Source organism: Bipolaris zeicola (genome assembly GCF_000523435.1).
Source record: "Bipolaris zeicola 26-R-13 unplaced genomic scaffold scaffold_1, whole genome shotgun sequence".
Classification (NCBI taxonomy): Eukaryota; Fungi; Ascomycota; class Dothideomycetes; order Pleosporales; family Pleosporaceae; genus Bipolaris; species Bipolaris zeicola.
Genome location: NW_006912050.1, coordinates 128,548 through 142,174, shown reverse-complemented (window position 1 = coordinate 142,174; position 13,627 = coordinate 128,548). Strand labels below are relative to the sequence as shown.

The following is a 13,627-nucleotide window of genomic DNA, read 5'->3' as shown; positions in this document are numbered from 1 at the left end:
GAAAATAGACGGGGAGTTGAAGTTTTGCGGTTCTGAGATTTCGCATTGGATGTAACAACTTCTTTTCAGGTTTTCCGGCTAGCAATGTACACTATCAGGCTTATTATGGGCGTATTAAACCGTGGGCCTATTGTCGTGGATAGAGTATATTCCATGTAGTCAGAATTTTACTTTGTTCAATGTGCTTGTTGTGTTGTTCTGGTGTATATGATTGATTGTCGTGATGCATGTTGGGGAGTTTTAGCGCGGATTAGGGAGGTTTTGGCCGGCGGGCTCTCGAAAAAGGGGATTGGCGCTACTCGGGGCGTGGAATTGCTACGTTAACTACTCCAAAATCAAAAGCAGAAACGAAATCACCGTAGGGGGACATTTGCGATTACTATCGGATTCTCTTAACATATCCGTTTCTTCTGCTTCCCATGTCCTCTTTAAAGGGGAATGTCATATTGTAGATCAGCGTGGTTGATATCACTAAGACGCAGCACCCTTTTTCAAGTCTGATTCGGTCTAGTCCCGATTTGGTATAGCAAAATTCATGATAACTGCTGAATTCCACAACATGATGTGAGAGCAAATCCATGTTCGTCGATTATTATTTTTTTTGGCTAAATTACCTTCAGAGCTCTCTTGTTTCCCATTACTATCAGTGAAAAAAACCTTGTATCGCGTGTGTATAAATTCGGTTTTTCTAGATAGGAAACAAAAAACGGGTGCGATTGAATGACGTCTCAACTGCCCTCGTCTATGTCTATGCACTACTATTTCCCCATTCCTTCGTTGGGGGGGAGGGACAAGGATTTCATTCGTATTATTAAATTTCCGCGTCATTGAATATTGAATGTTAGATATAAATCTAGCATTTGCGATTGCAAGCAACTCGCAACATGTTACAACAAACCGGCAATGCTTGTACAAGTAATCACTAGATAAGGTACTTTACATGACGGTGAAAGCGGGGCCGAGCTAGGCTTCCTGGTTGGTATGGGCACAGAGCCTGAATCGTAATCTTTGACAAAGTGGTTCAGGACTACAGGACACAGACAAGAAGTTCGCCAAGTTGTTCAATGGGTCTACGTACCCTTACCGGAAGTATCGTTCACGTCGGAGTGCACGTCCACTCGCGTCAACTGATTCAATACGCGTGGACAATTCCCCTCTCTCTCTCTTCCCCCAACCCCTTTTTACCTGTGCTTTAGCTAGTCGAGTTGCGGGTACCACTCAACATGTGCGTTATGTGTGCTAGGCAGAAAGCAGGTGGATGCGCTGCGACGTGGTTCCAACGAGGAGCACGGCGCGCAACCACTGGCTGGCGTCGGAATAGCCGTGTTTGCAACCAGGAACTTTGCGACTGTGGGCCTGGGCTGCTGGCGGGTGCAGAGACTTTTGGGTCAGGCTAAACTTTCCGATAGTCTAATGTGTCTGATCTGCTTTGTTTTTTTTGTTCGGCCCAGCTCCGCTTGCGCGCGCGCGGGCACTGCTCTGCGTAGACTACTATGCTTTTAGGGTATATGATAGACCCGTGCCTTGGGGGGGACTTTGATTGGACCCGGGCATCTGGCCATGGTAAGCCAAGGTTTCTCAAAGTTCCCAGATGCCGAGTTCTACTTTATTTTGGGCATGAAACACGTTCGGTGCGAATTGCTTCCCTTCCCCCAAAGTTGTCATGGACATGTTAACCTCGTGGCCATGGTTGTTGGGTTTGAGTTTTTGTGACTGGGGGGGGACAGTTGCGGGAGATAGGGCTTACATGTTATCCCTGTGCTTAGTCGTACCGATGATGAGCAAAGCTCGCTGAACAAAAGAAGATGTACTTAGTTCGGTTCTCGAAAAGGAAAGGAATGAGAAAAGGAATCAAGGCAGAAAGCTCGAGTTGACAATGGGAAAATGCTCCGTGTGTCGTCTAGGCTGCGAGGGTGCCTGTTCGGGTGATCGGCGCATTGCATCTCAAGCTCATGGCTAGCGACCTTTGTCCCCGCGCGCGCCCCCCCAGTGCCAGCCACTACCGTCACTTGGAAGCGCATATCTATGCCATGGCCGCAACAACAGCATCCCAGTCGTCTGGTGGGGGGGCCGTGATAGACTACTGCGCAGCTGCGGCTGCGGCCTAAGCGTTTGCTGTAGCTTCCTACCACTTGCTGACCATGTCCCCTTCTTAAAATGCCAATCTCCTTTCTTATGTCATACGTAGCACAGGCAGTCTCTACTAATCTGGCTCAACAGCCTCTTTTTTGTGTTGTGTATTAACTGAGCGCCCATCATATGCCATAGCTTCTCAGACATTTACAGCTCCCGGAAAAGTCACCATGGAGGTACAGACCATTAATCAAAGCTACCGTTCCAAAGAAAGAGCCCCCCTCAATTAACGATTGGCACAGAACACTACCATATCAGCACCATATGGCGATATTCGATTTCACGCAGCAATTACACGGTCGACACAATGCCCAGCAGCAGCAGCCTCTTCAGATGAAACAGCGCCGAGCAGCAAACCACTGCTCTCAACACTGCCACCCCCGCCCCCATACATAAGCCACGACGGGTACGAACATGAAGTACCAATAGCCGCGCACTCAGTCATGCCCCCAGGTTGTCGTCACGATGGGCACGAGTACCGGCAGCTGGTGATGCACGAGGTGATTTCGCATCCCTACAGCGACTTACCATCACGGCCAGCGAGCCCCGATGACGTACCCCTTGCGTACCTCGTCACAGCGCAAACGTACCTCGAGGACAGCGACGCGTCATGTACAGGCGAAGCACCGCCGTCGTATGCGGTTGCGGTGCGACAGAGCTACCGCGACACGCTGATCCAGTACATTCCGCCGGGCCAAGAGGGGTACGGCGATGTGGATGACGAAAGCGAGATTGGCGTGGACATGGAGAGGCCGGACGACGTACGGTATTCTGTGGAGAGGATTGCGGCTATGTTTGTGGTTGCGTTTATATTGCTGGTTGTGTCGGGCGTGCTGGGGTGGATGGTGTTGAATGGGGCGCTGGAGTGAGGGTTGGAGGTAGGGATAAGGGACAGGTGAGTTTTGGAGATGAAAGGAAATATTTTAGAGGATACAAGGGAATACGGGATAAAGGAATGGGCATGGGAACAACAACAGTGACATGGGCGTGGCGTTTTGGAGGGGGCGAATGTGGGTGGGTGGGTTATGGCGTTTTACGGGGCGTTGGATACCACGATCTTTTTTTGTTTAGCATTTCAGGGATACTCGGGATAGCGGCATACTAGCCATGATGGCAAATGGGACAATTTTCGGTTTACGGCTTGCGTGTGTGTAGTGTACTTGGACTAAGTGTACACCTATGGCAGCGGGAGTTGTGGGAGTGGACAGGGAAGCCCTGGGTGGACCCTGGGGGCGTTTGGTGGGTCTTGTGGCATGACATGGACAGATGGAGGATAGAGAAGGCTGTCGAGTAGAGTGCAATTGTGGGCATGCAAATGTTAGATTCTGCGACAGTATATGCGTCACGTGTGGGTTGGGATGGGGGGCTGGAAGGGGCTGATTCAGCGCAGCCGACTGGATTTGGTCGCCAATGGTGTGTAGAGGACAGGATGCTGACGGCGGAAGATGACCCGGCCCTGTGTTGAGCGACCCCGCGGCGTGTGTCTGCCCAGGACTTTTGCCATGGAGGACAGCGGAATAGTTTGCGTCTCCTTGTCCATTTGCATTTGCAGTTGCATCATCCAATGCATGCGCATGTGCATCAGCAAGGCCGCCCTCCCAGCCCAGGGACACGGCGAGGCTGCCGCGCCGTCAGCCTTGAGGGAGCCACGCTGCGACTGCGCCGCAGCCCAGTTGGCGGGGCTTCCTTCACACAGCCTTGAGCGGTTTGGGACAGTGCCCAGCTCGCCGTCAGCCGCAGTAGCAGCGCTCGCTGATATCCTTGACCGCACCCCACCCGCACCTCGCAGCCTTCGCTCGCTCGCAGTCTGATGAATTCCATGAACACCCGTTTCAAGAACCTCGTGAGTTCGAAACGAAAGAGCTCCTCTCACAACTCGTCGTCGCCCACTCCCTCAGCTGCTGCTGCAACCCCCACCGGCCAGCAACGTCCAACCTCGCTGTCTCCTCAGGCCTCCAATTCCAGCAGCTCTTCGCTCCCCATGAATCCCCAGAATCCCCTGGGCCGCCCGCCCTCATACACGTATGCTCCTCCAGGCGGCCTCGGTGCGCCCCCCTCTGCTCACGGCCGTCCTGCGAGTCCCCTTCCTCCCATCAACACGTCGGCGCCTGGATACCCTCCCCAGCAGCCGCCCTACCCTCCCCAGTCTGGCCCTCCTGGATACCCTCCCCAAGGGCCTCCGGGTCCTGGCTATGGCCACGGCTATGGTGCACCACCTCCGCCCGGCGCGCCTACGCCCCATGGCCCGCCCGCCGTGTACAACAGGCCCAACGCCATGGCAGAGGTCGCGGGCGAGGGTCGTTCAAAGGCGCAGCTGATTGTCGGCATTGATTTTGTGAGTAGCAGCCTTGGGCATCAACGCGCGCAGAAGCTGACCACAACACACTCACGCAGGGTACCACCTTCTCCGGTGTCGCATTCGCTTTTGCGACAAACACTGAGGCCAAGGAAGACATCATTACCGAATGGCCTGGCGCGGGCAACCAGACCAAACAAAAGATTCCTACGGTGCTCTACTACGACCAGTACCAAAAGGTTGTTGGCTGGGGCCCTGACATTGCTGATGCTTTGGCCCCCACGGGCTACCCCAAGCCTGGCGTGCAAAAGGTCGAGTGGTTCAAGCTGCAACTGATGCTGTCTGGAAACACATACATTGACCCCATCAACCTTCCCCCGCTACCCCCGGGCAAGTCTGAGATCGATGTCGCTGCCGACTACCTCTTTCACCTCCGACAGGCGATGCGGAACCAGCTGCAGAAGACGCTGGGTGAGGTGTTCAACCGAGAAGAGCGCAACATCAGGTACTACCTGACAGTCCCCGCCATCTGGAACGATGCTGGAAAAGCTGCCACGCGCGCTGCTGCCATCCAGGCGGGTTTCCTTCGTGACGAAAACGACAACAGGTTGACACTCATTACTGAACCCGAGGCTGCTGCCATGTTCTGCTCCAAGACTGGTCTGCTCAACCTCAAGATACACGACGCTGTGCTCATTGTCGATTGCGGTGGTGGTACCGTCGATTTGATCGCCTACGAGGTCGAAGAGGAGCAACCCTTCTCCGTTGCCGAGTGCACAGCAGGCTCCGGTGACTCGTGCGGTTCTACAGCGCTCAACCGCAACTTTAGCAACATTCTCCGTGCGAAGATTAGGAAAATGAAGCTGCCAGACGGCTCAAAGACTGCCGGAAAGGTCTACGCCAAGTGCATCATGGACTTTGAGAACAGGATAAAGGCCGACTTCCGTAACAACGGACAGAAATGGGCCGTTGACGTTGGTATCGAGGCCGAGTTCCCTGAAGCGGGCATTGAAGAAGGATACATGACTTTTACCAACGAGGAGATTCTGCAGTGCTTTGAGCCTGTGGTGAACCGAATTCTTGAACTTGTCAGGAACCAAATTATTGCTATTCAGGCGCAGAACAGGTCATTACAGGTAAATACATGCGATTTCAGAGCGAGATCGTTCCAATGCTAACTGACATAGAACGTCCTGGTTGTCGGTGGTTTTGGTGCCTCGGAGTACCTCTTTCAACAAATTAAGCTCCACGTCCCTCCGCAATTCCAGTCCAAGGTTGTTCGACCCATGGACTCGGTCGCCGCCATTGTCAAGGGAGCCGTTACCGCCGGTATCACCGAGCGCATCGTCACACACCGTGTTGCACGTAGGCATTACCTCATGGCCACCCTTCAGCCCTTCAAGGAGGGTCACCACCCAGAACAATACCGCGTCCCTTCACTCGACGGCAAAGATCGTTGCAAGTACACACGCCAGATCTTTGTGCAAAAGGGACAAAGAGTCAAGATTGGCGAGCCTGTCAAGGTTTCGTTCTTCAGGCAGGTGGCGCCAGGCGCAACCCTCATGTACGAGGATATTCTGTACGCATGTGACGACGATGTCTGCCCAGAGTACACCAAGGATCCTCGTAAGTCCCTGCAAAGTTCAATGGCACAATAATAAATTTCTAACATGAAAAAACAGGCATCAAGGAAGTCGTCACATTGACATCAGACCTATCACGGAAAAACCTCGAAAAGGACTTTGAACGCATGGATACCCCTCAAGGCACTTTTTACCGCGTATACTTTGACATTTACCTTACTCTCGACGGCTCAGAGTTCAACGCCGAGCTCGTCTGCCAGGGCGAGGTCATGGGCAGATGCACAGCGCGCTTTAGGTAAAAAAAAATAACCTTTTGCCCCCCTTTTTGGGAGAAATCATCAAAACGCGCGCCAAAAGTTGCTTTGGGCTATATATTTATACATATACTACTCATACACACAACACATACATGTATACTTTTGGGGCATCATTTTGTTCTCCTTTTGCTATTTTCGGTACTCGAGAGCGAGAGAAAGAAACGGGTTAGACGTGGTGACCAATTGGCGGGCGGACTTGTTCGTTTTTTTTTCCTGTGAGTGTCTACTGGGCCATTTAACGCGAAATGCTGTTTGTTTTGTTGGATTCTCTTTGAATTGCATACCCCCACCCACCATCTCGAAAAGGCCGAATAATGAAAATTACATTCTTTTTTTGTTCGCTTGGTGTAGTGCCTACATCGGTGAAGAGACGCGAGAACAGTACTCTGTTCTGGCTCAATCATCGTTCAAATATGCCAGAAGATGATATTCTCTTATCTGTAATCAAAAAACCCCCAATGCACGATCGTTATTTAAAACACGACTTGTTTTTTTTCAAGCAGGCAAATTATCAGCCTTGCTCAACCGCCTCACCCCCTCGGCCTTCCTATCCTCTGCCAAAATCGACGCAAACTTACTCGCCTTGCGAATCTGCGGTCCCTTCCAGTAGAAAACGTAAATCGGCACCACAATCAAACAAGACAGACATGCCAGCAGCGTCGTCGCATACTGTGATCGCTGGGGCGATGAATCCGCCAGGTTATGATATAGCGGTGTGGCATACATGGCGGAGATACCAGCGAGCAAGTCGCGCGCGAATGCGTTACCGCCGGTAGCAGAGGCAGAGTAAGGGCCGTAAGCTGCAATCATGTAGTCGACGGAGGAGTAGTAGATTGCAAAGTTTGCCAGGCCGACGAGGAAGGAGAAGATCATTGGGGCGATCCAGTGGGTTTGGGGCGGACCCATGCCTTTTTGAGTTTGCGTTAGCTTTTTTTTTCTATTTCAAACTGCGTTCCAAGACTGGAAAGGGGGGGGGGGGGTTATCGAATCTTACAAGTCCAGGCGAAGCCAAAGAGGCCGATGGGTTCGAAGAGAGCGAGTAGCAAGAGTGGCTTGAGACGGCGCTCGGGCGTCATCCAGTCTGGACCGTTTTTCTTGCGCAAGTGGTCGTCGCGCCAGAACCAGGGCCAGTAGAGGAAGTAGGTGAAGAAGTAGGAGGCGTTGATGGGGATGAATGCCCAGGCTACCTGCAGAGTTCCAAAGCCAAAGTTGTTGGGGAAGGTGACGTTGAAGGCTTCGAGAAAGGTGAAGATGAGGGCGTCAGAGAAGCCGGAGAGGAGGGAAAGGAGGAGGACGATGGGTTCGCGAATGAACATTTCAAAAGGTCGGAGCCAGATTTTGCCGGCTTCTTTGAGGGAGATGCGCGGTTTCTTAAGCTCGTTGGGGCCGTAGATGTTGGGGTCTTCACCTGTCTCGCGGCGCCGCTTTGCTTCGCGGTCGATGAGGATCGTGGCTCTGCTTTCGGGCATGAAGAAGTGAACTGCTTGTACTGTTACACCGAAGATGAGTTGGATCCAGAAGTTCCATTGCCATGAGAGGTCTGCAACGTGACGTTAGCATGTCTTTTGTAATATTGCTGCCAGTAGACTTACAGCGCTCAATAGGGCCACCGATGACACCTCCGATACTAGTTCCGATAGTGGAAGACAGCACAATGAAGCACAGCGGCCAGTGCTGATTTTCTGGCTCATACATATCCGCGATAAGACCAAGTGTAACACTGCCCCCAGCAGTAGAGAGGCCGCCCAAAGCCCTGCAAACGATAATGGTAGCAAAGTTCGGAGCCACTGAGCATGGAATCTCCCAGATATTGATAAGAAACATGCTCAACTGCAGAATCGGCCATCGCCCAAACTCCTCGCTCCATGGTGCCCACAGCTCGCATCCAAATGAGTAGAAGACGAGATAAATCATCTGGCCGACTCGAGCTGCCTGCGTGCTGATGCCAAAGTGCTCCGCGACGGGGTTGACGGCACTAGGATACACTGACGTGTTGAAGTTCATAGAGATTTGAATTCCAGCAATCGACGCCAGGTACATTGCCTTTTTCCACTTGGGCCACGAATATGCGAGCTTGTCCCAGCACTCCCACTCTCGCAATTCGCGCTTTCCATCTGGGCCAGGAGCCATGGATGGGTGTCGTCTTCCTTGGGGGTCAACGGGGACATTGTCTGACTGTGACTTTTCTCCGTCGCTCATATCAGCCGATCTTCTTGGGCGGTGTTGCTCAGCGTCTTTTTCAGAAAACTGTTGCGCGCCCGCTGGCGTGGGCGAAGGGTACCGAGACTCGATTCCCATGGTCGCGAGGCTGGCTGGAAGGAAAAAAGCTGGAGAAGTGACTCTGGGTGTGTGGGTTGAGATTTGAAGGCCCTCTTGAACCCAACAAAAGTCCACATTTGGCCTCCACTGTCGATATGACGTCTAGTCTCCATACTCGTTACAGTGAAGTATTCCTACATAGCCAGAGCGTATGTCAGCGTGGGTCTCTCCACGATAGGATGCAAAGCGCAGAACATCGGCCTAAAAATTGGACTGTTGGGATCGGAGGCGTGTATGCCATCGACGACAACATGGGACAAGCATGTGTAGCAGTGGACCCTAGCCTGACACTGTATCGGAGCTGTTTGGCGACAGACCCCTGTGGGCCCCAACTATCTGACGACAAGCTTCGCCTGTGCAGCGAAAAAATTAGTGATGTTCTTGCTCCACTTTCCCTACCGGCACGCACGCACGCAGCCGACGACAAAACAACGACAGATCTACATGCGGCTCAAGATAAAGATGGGTTGAGTGGGTCTGGAGCTCAAGAGTTCGTGGATTCCCAAGCAACTAGTGAATTCGCTCGGCAAACCTTGGGTTGCTTGAGTGCATCGCGATCTTGCAGACAATTTACTGATTCAGAAACTGCTGGGGATTTGGGTGTTTGAACAACATCTGAGCAGCATAGTATGTGTTGATCAATCATCCTGAGGTGTTGAATATGCATGGTGTTCTAATACGGCCTGGATGTCCGCGATCGTCCGACTAGGGTGTAGTGATGGGAGGCTCTGCGGGTGAAAACTCTTAGTGCAGCGGCATGACATCACTATGCATCAGGGTCCCACAAAGGGTTGCGGCACGACAACAACCATCACAAGGGGCCAGACCTTATTTGTGTTTTTTATAGTAGACTATACGAAATCATTTCACATGAGATATAACAAGGACTCGGCCAATGCCATTGGACGTGTGATTCAGTCGCAGTGTACTGGTTGAGCTAAACTCCAGAACCTTGCCTTGTGCATATACAGGGTCAACTATATCGTCATTTTCTAGCTGGTAAATATAGAGCAGAACATTGCAATCCAATAGCAATTACCAACCATAATAAGGTTGATCCTAGGCCGTGAGACACCCGGTGTGATGAGACAAAATCCTGGTACTATCACTTGAGGAGGTTGTGTCTCTTTTTACGTAGCTGAACTTTACTATGACTCTCTCGGAATATTTCCTGTACCTTCTCAAGACACTTTCTGCCTTATTTTGTTTAAGGAAAACGGTTTAAGGCATGGCCTATTGCCTAATACAAGCGGAACCTTTTTTCGCGCAAAACTACAACCTTTTAGTACCCTATTGCATCAGGCCATAACATCCTGAAAAGATATATGAGAGGTTTTATACGATCCTTTCGGATGGGAGCTAATACTAAAAGCCTATTATCGCCCAAATTGTTGGCGTAGCGTGGTGATTCATGCGATCTTACTACCATGGTAGATACTTCCAATTCGAAGAGCTTCCGGATATAGCTAGTATTCTAGAGAGTCATAGTCATATTTTATCTTGCTTATATCATCTAGTTAGCTCATGAAGCAAACAGCCTGTGGCTAGGCCACTTATCACCTGATATAGGAAGCGCAACCGGGAGCCCGGCACCGGTCGTTAAAGGAGCCTTGAGGAACGAAGGGGGGAGGATGGATACGTGATATCATAGTACAGACCTCACGGCGCAATCATCGCGGCACCGTACCTTTTCGTGGCTACGTCCAGCGGTTTTCCTGTTTTGGGTTTTGGGGCCATAGAAGTCCTCCGTTCCTCAAGGCACTAATTGCTTACGTTGGGTTGGCTTCTAATTACTATCAGTTTGCAACTACCTGAAATCATCTTGTCACATTTTCGCTACTGGAATGCCTTCCGACTCTATTACTTCACTTGGTCCTACTTCCTTCGCCCTCTTCGGCGCAGCTTCTGACGTATCCGCGCCTGGCGCACTCTTGCACTTCCGCCCTCGCTTTCCCTTATTTTTAGCCTCTTCGGCAGCGTCTCTCTCCTTACGCTTTTCCTGAGCTTTTTTAAGATCCCCGTAACTTATAAATCTAGTCGTCCCTAGGAATACTAGAGACAGAGCATGTGATTGCATCTTCTAAAGAAGGAGCAATGGGCCATAGCCAACTCCAGAAGGGTGGCTTGAAGCGAACAACAAACACCATTCAATACAGTGTCTATATAAGCAGATCTGCGACACACTTATCTACATGCAGCACTGCTAAGATGTCAAAAGGATCAATCAGCCGTCAACGGAACTTTCGTGTTGAATCGCTGTACATTTTTTTGGATTTCAACAATCGGAGAAATTATCACTATAATATCACTTCCTCTGATATGCGGAAACGTAGAAGATATTACTTGGCGCGAGAAAACAGGATGTATCCATCAAGAGAGCGATTGACAATGTTGACTTGTACGGCAATCGCAAAGAGGAACTTCAGGAAAAAGGTAGGATTCTAGAGCTAGAAGTATTAGAATCATTATATACTAAAGACAGTCGTATGCTCTAAAACAGTATAGAGTTAAGATACCTTTTCTATAAAATTGTCTCATCACACTGTGCGTCTCAGGACCCAGGGAGTGACCTTACCACATTTCATTGGTATGAATTTAGCTGTTCAAAATGCACCTGTGAACTATTACACATTGTAAAAACATGGTAGAGTTTACCCTTCACATCGCTATTGCGGATGAGCAACACTGTGCACGCGTACTTGAGATAAATAGAAATTTCCCGAGTTAGCACCAAATTTCACTAGATCAATAGCAAAACATACAGAATACGTAACAAAAGCGACATACATTCAATACAACTAGCAGGAACCATGATGGAATGCTGTGACAATGACGAGTTGTCACTTAGATTGTACCAGACATTGACAGGAGCCGGCTTTGCTAACCGCCCAGCCAGTCCTCCAGATGAGATGGAGATAGAGTATGAACCTCTATTGAACACACTCGAAGAACTCACCCTTGCCTCCCCAGAGGAAATGCAAGCATGTGAAGACACAATCATGGCAGACATGGAGGAATGGGTCCCAATCGACGACGAAGCACAGGTAGGCAACGAAGACAAGGATCTCAAAGACACTGATGACATCCCAGCGGAGCAATACGAGCAGCTCCGAGCCAAATACCTAGATGCCGACTGCCAAACCACCGACGACGTCCTCTGCGCATGCATCGAATGCATCAAGCTATACGAATGGGACGACCCAGCCGGCCCGAGCGAATCCTTCGGCCCAATCCTCTACAAACCCACCTTCAGCACCCTCCAACCCCACCCGGAATCCGACCTTCCAACCTGGGCCAAAATCCCAGACGAAACCCCTCCTCTATCCCTCTCTCCCTCCCCGCCTTCCCCCCTCCCTCCAAACCCCGCTCCAGCACAAAGACCCCAAATCAACCCTTTCCCCCCTTCAATCTACAAAACCTCCCTCCTCCACTCCCCCTCTCTATCCCCCACCTCCTCAACCCCCCTCCTACCCTTCTACACGCACCAATACATCCTCTCCCTCCGCCTCCTCCACCTCCGACGCCGCTGGTCCCACCTCCCCCTCTCCGACTTCACCGCCGAACTCGGCACATTCTCCCTCTCCCTCTCCAACGCCTCCAACAACCTCTCTCCCTGGCCGTCCCTCGCAGCCTGGCTCGCGCTTTACTACAAGACGATGCACGGTGTACCGCGGAATCGCCGGTTTAAAGTTAAATTGGGGTTGTTGAAAGAGTTGCAGGGGGTTGCGATGTTGAGGGCGAGAGAGAATAAGGCGGCGGTTATGGAGGTGGTGGAGGCGAGGGGGGAGAGGTTGGTGGGGGGCGTTTGGGGAGAGGTGAGGAGGGGGGTGCAGGAGGAGTGTGAGGGGAGGGGGAGTTTGGAGTTGAGGGGTTTGCCAGAGTTTACGGATGAGGTTGTTGGGAGGATGTCTGGGGGTTGGTCCTGGGTTGATTAAAATATAGGATGGGAGGAAGAGTGTACAGTGGAGATTTTAGGTAGGGATGAACTGGTTGTTTTATTTGTTTGTTTAGTCTAGTTTAGCGTATGCTTTTGAGTATAGAAATTGATAGTTCGCATGATATTCTTCCTCTTACTTCTTCAGATTTCCATTCTCCTAGCGTTGCTATGTTTTTGTTTACCTCCACGCTAGTAAATCGACTTTTTGTAACTAGATCGACAGTAGTACATATATGGTATTTTTGTTGAGATGAAACTAATACTTCCCGTGACCCTGCGTCCGATCTCTTTTCCCAACCCGAAAAAAAAATCCATGAAACAAACAGTTATCTTGTGCGTTTGTTTCCCGCTTTTAGTACCTTCAAAGCATATTGCATGAGGAAATTGGGGAAATTAGATAATTCTCTCTTTTTTTTTGTTGTATTCGATAATGACATGTAAAACGTAGACTGCCTGGCTTATATCATCTATTCAAGTTGCAAAAAGCACAATCTTCTAGCCTCTCTGCTTGTTGCTTTCTTTTTCTGCACAACCGTGTATTTTAAGTTTTCAATAGATGTGTACAAGCTTTGAGCGTTCCGGGGGGGATTGCTTTTTTTTGTTCAGGCGAGCAAAAGGAGGGGGGTTCGCTCGCGTGCGGGTGGTTGCCACGGGAAGAAAGAGGTTCCACTAGTTAAAGTGTGGCTGCTGTATGGTACAAAAAACACAGCACTACCGGCATTGCTGAGAATTAGCAAGGGTCCAAGATATGTTTGTTGGGGGCTGAGGCTTATTGATGGCGCTGGTAAATTCACAGAGAAACACTTCATATTTGACATGTGAATGTGTGTTCGCCACATGACAAGTCTTCTTAATTAACATCGAGATACCCAGCCTTGCCTTGATACACTTTCCCATACCCACAAGAAAGGAAAAGAACGTCTGAAAAAGCAGTCAGGCCGTTGGAAGCCGAAAAGCATGGTCCAGTGGCTGCTTCTTTTCTTCTTTTCTCGCTCGGCCTCTTCCCCCCCCCACCACTCACATTGGAGTTCATTTTCCTGCG

At 50.6% G+C, this 13,627-nt stretch overlaps 5 protein-coding genes across 5 annotated transcripts; 3 read left to right on the top strand and 2 right to left on the bottom strand.

The window, feature by feature from the left end:
* Nucleotides 1–2,576: 2,576 nt before the first annotated feature.
* Nucleotides 2,577–3,002, top strand: COCCADRAFT_21548 (uncharacterized protein; the record flags this gene model as incomplete). Its single annotated transcript, XM_007708309.1, has 1 exon — nucleotides 2,577–3,002. The coding sequence occupies one exon, from the start codon at nucleotides 2,577–2,579 to the stop codon at nucleotides 3,000–3,002; it is 426 nt and encodes a 141-aa protein (XP_007706499.1).
* Nucleotides 3,003–3,514: 512 nt separating this feature from the next.
* Nucleotides 3,515–3,922, bottom strand: COCCADRAFT_81208 (uncharacterized protein; the record flags this gene model as incomplete). The annotated part of the gene is made up of 1 exon (XM_007708390.1): nucleotides 3,515–3,922. A coding segment is annotated over one exon (408 nt), but the record flags the coding sequence as incomplete, so codon positions are not given.
* Nucleotides 3,923–4,114: 192 nt separating this feature from the next.
* Nucleotides 4,115–6,311, top strand: COCCADRAFT_81337 (uncharacterized protein; the record flags this gene model as incomplete). The annotated part of the gene is made up of 5 exons (XM_007708389.1): nucleotides 4,115–4,278; nucleotides 4,399–4,468; nucleotides 4,528–5,565; nucleotides 5,617–6,055; nucleotides 6,112–6,311. The coding sequence occupies 5 exons, from the start codon at nucleotides 4,115–4,117 to the stop codon at nucleotides 6,309–6,311; spliced, it is 1,911 nt and encodes a 636-aa protein (XP_007706579.1).
* Nucleotides 6,312–6,824: 513 nt separating this feature from the next.
* Nucleotides 6,825–8,627, bottom strand: COCCADRAFT_81424 (uncharacterized protein; the record flags this gene model as incomplete). Its single annotated transcript, XM_007708388.1, has 3 exons — nucleotides 6,825–7,237; nucleotides 7,324–7,869; nucleotides 7,922–8,627. 3 exons carry the CDS (start codon nucleotides 8,625–8,627, stop codon nucleotides 6,825–6,827), a joined length of 1,665 nt encoding a protein of 554 aa, XP_007706578.1.
* A 2,813-nt stretch (nucleotides 8,628–11,440) lies between these two features.
* Nucleotides 11,441–12,583, top strand: COCCADRAFT_81355 (uncharacterized protein; the record flags this gene model as incomplete). The annotated part of the gene is made up of 1 exon (XM_007708387.1): nucleotides 11,441–12,583. A coding segment is annotated over one exon (1,143 nt), but the record flags the coding sequence as incomplete, so codon positions are not given.
* Nucleotides 12,584–13,627: the final 1,044 nt, after the last annotated feature.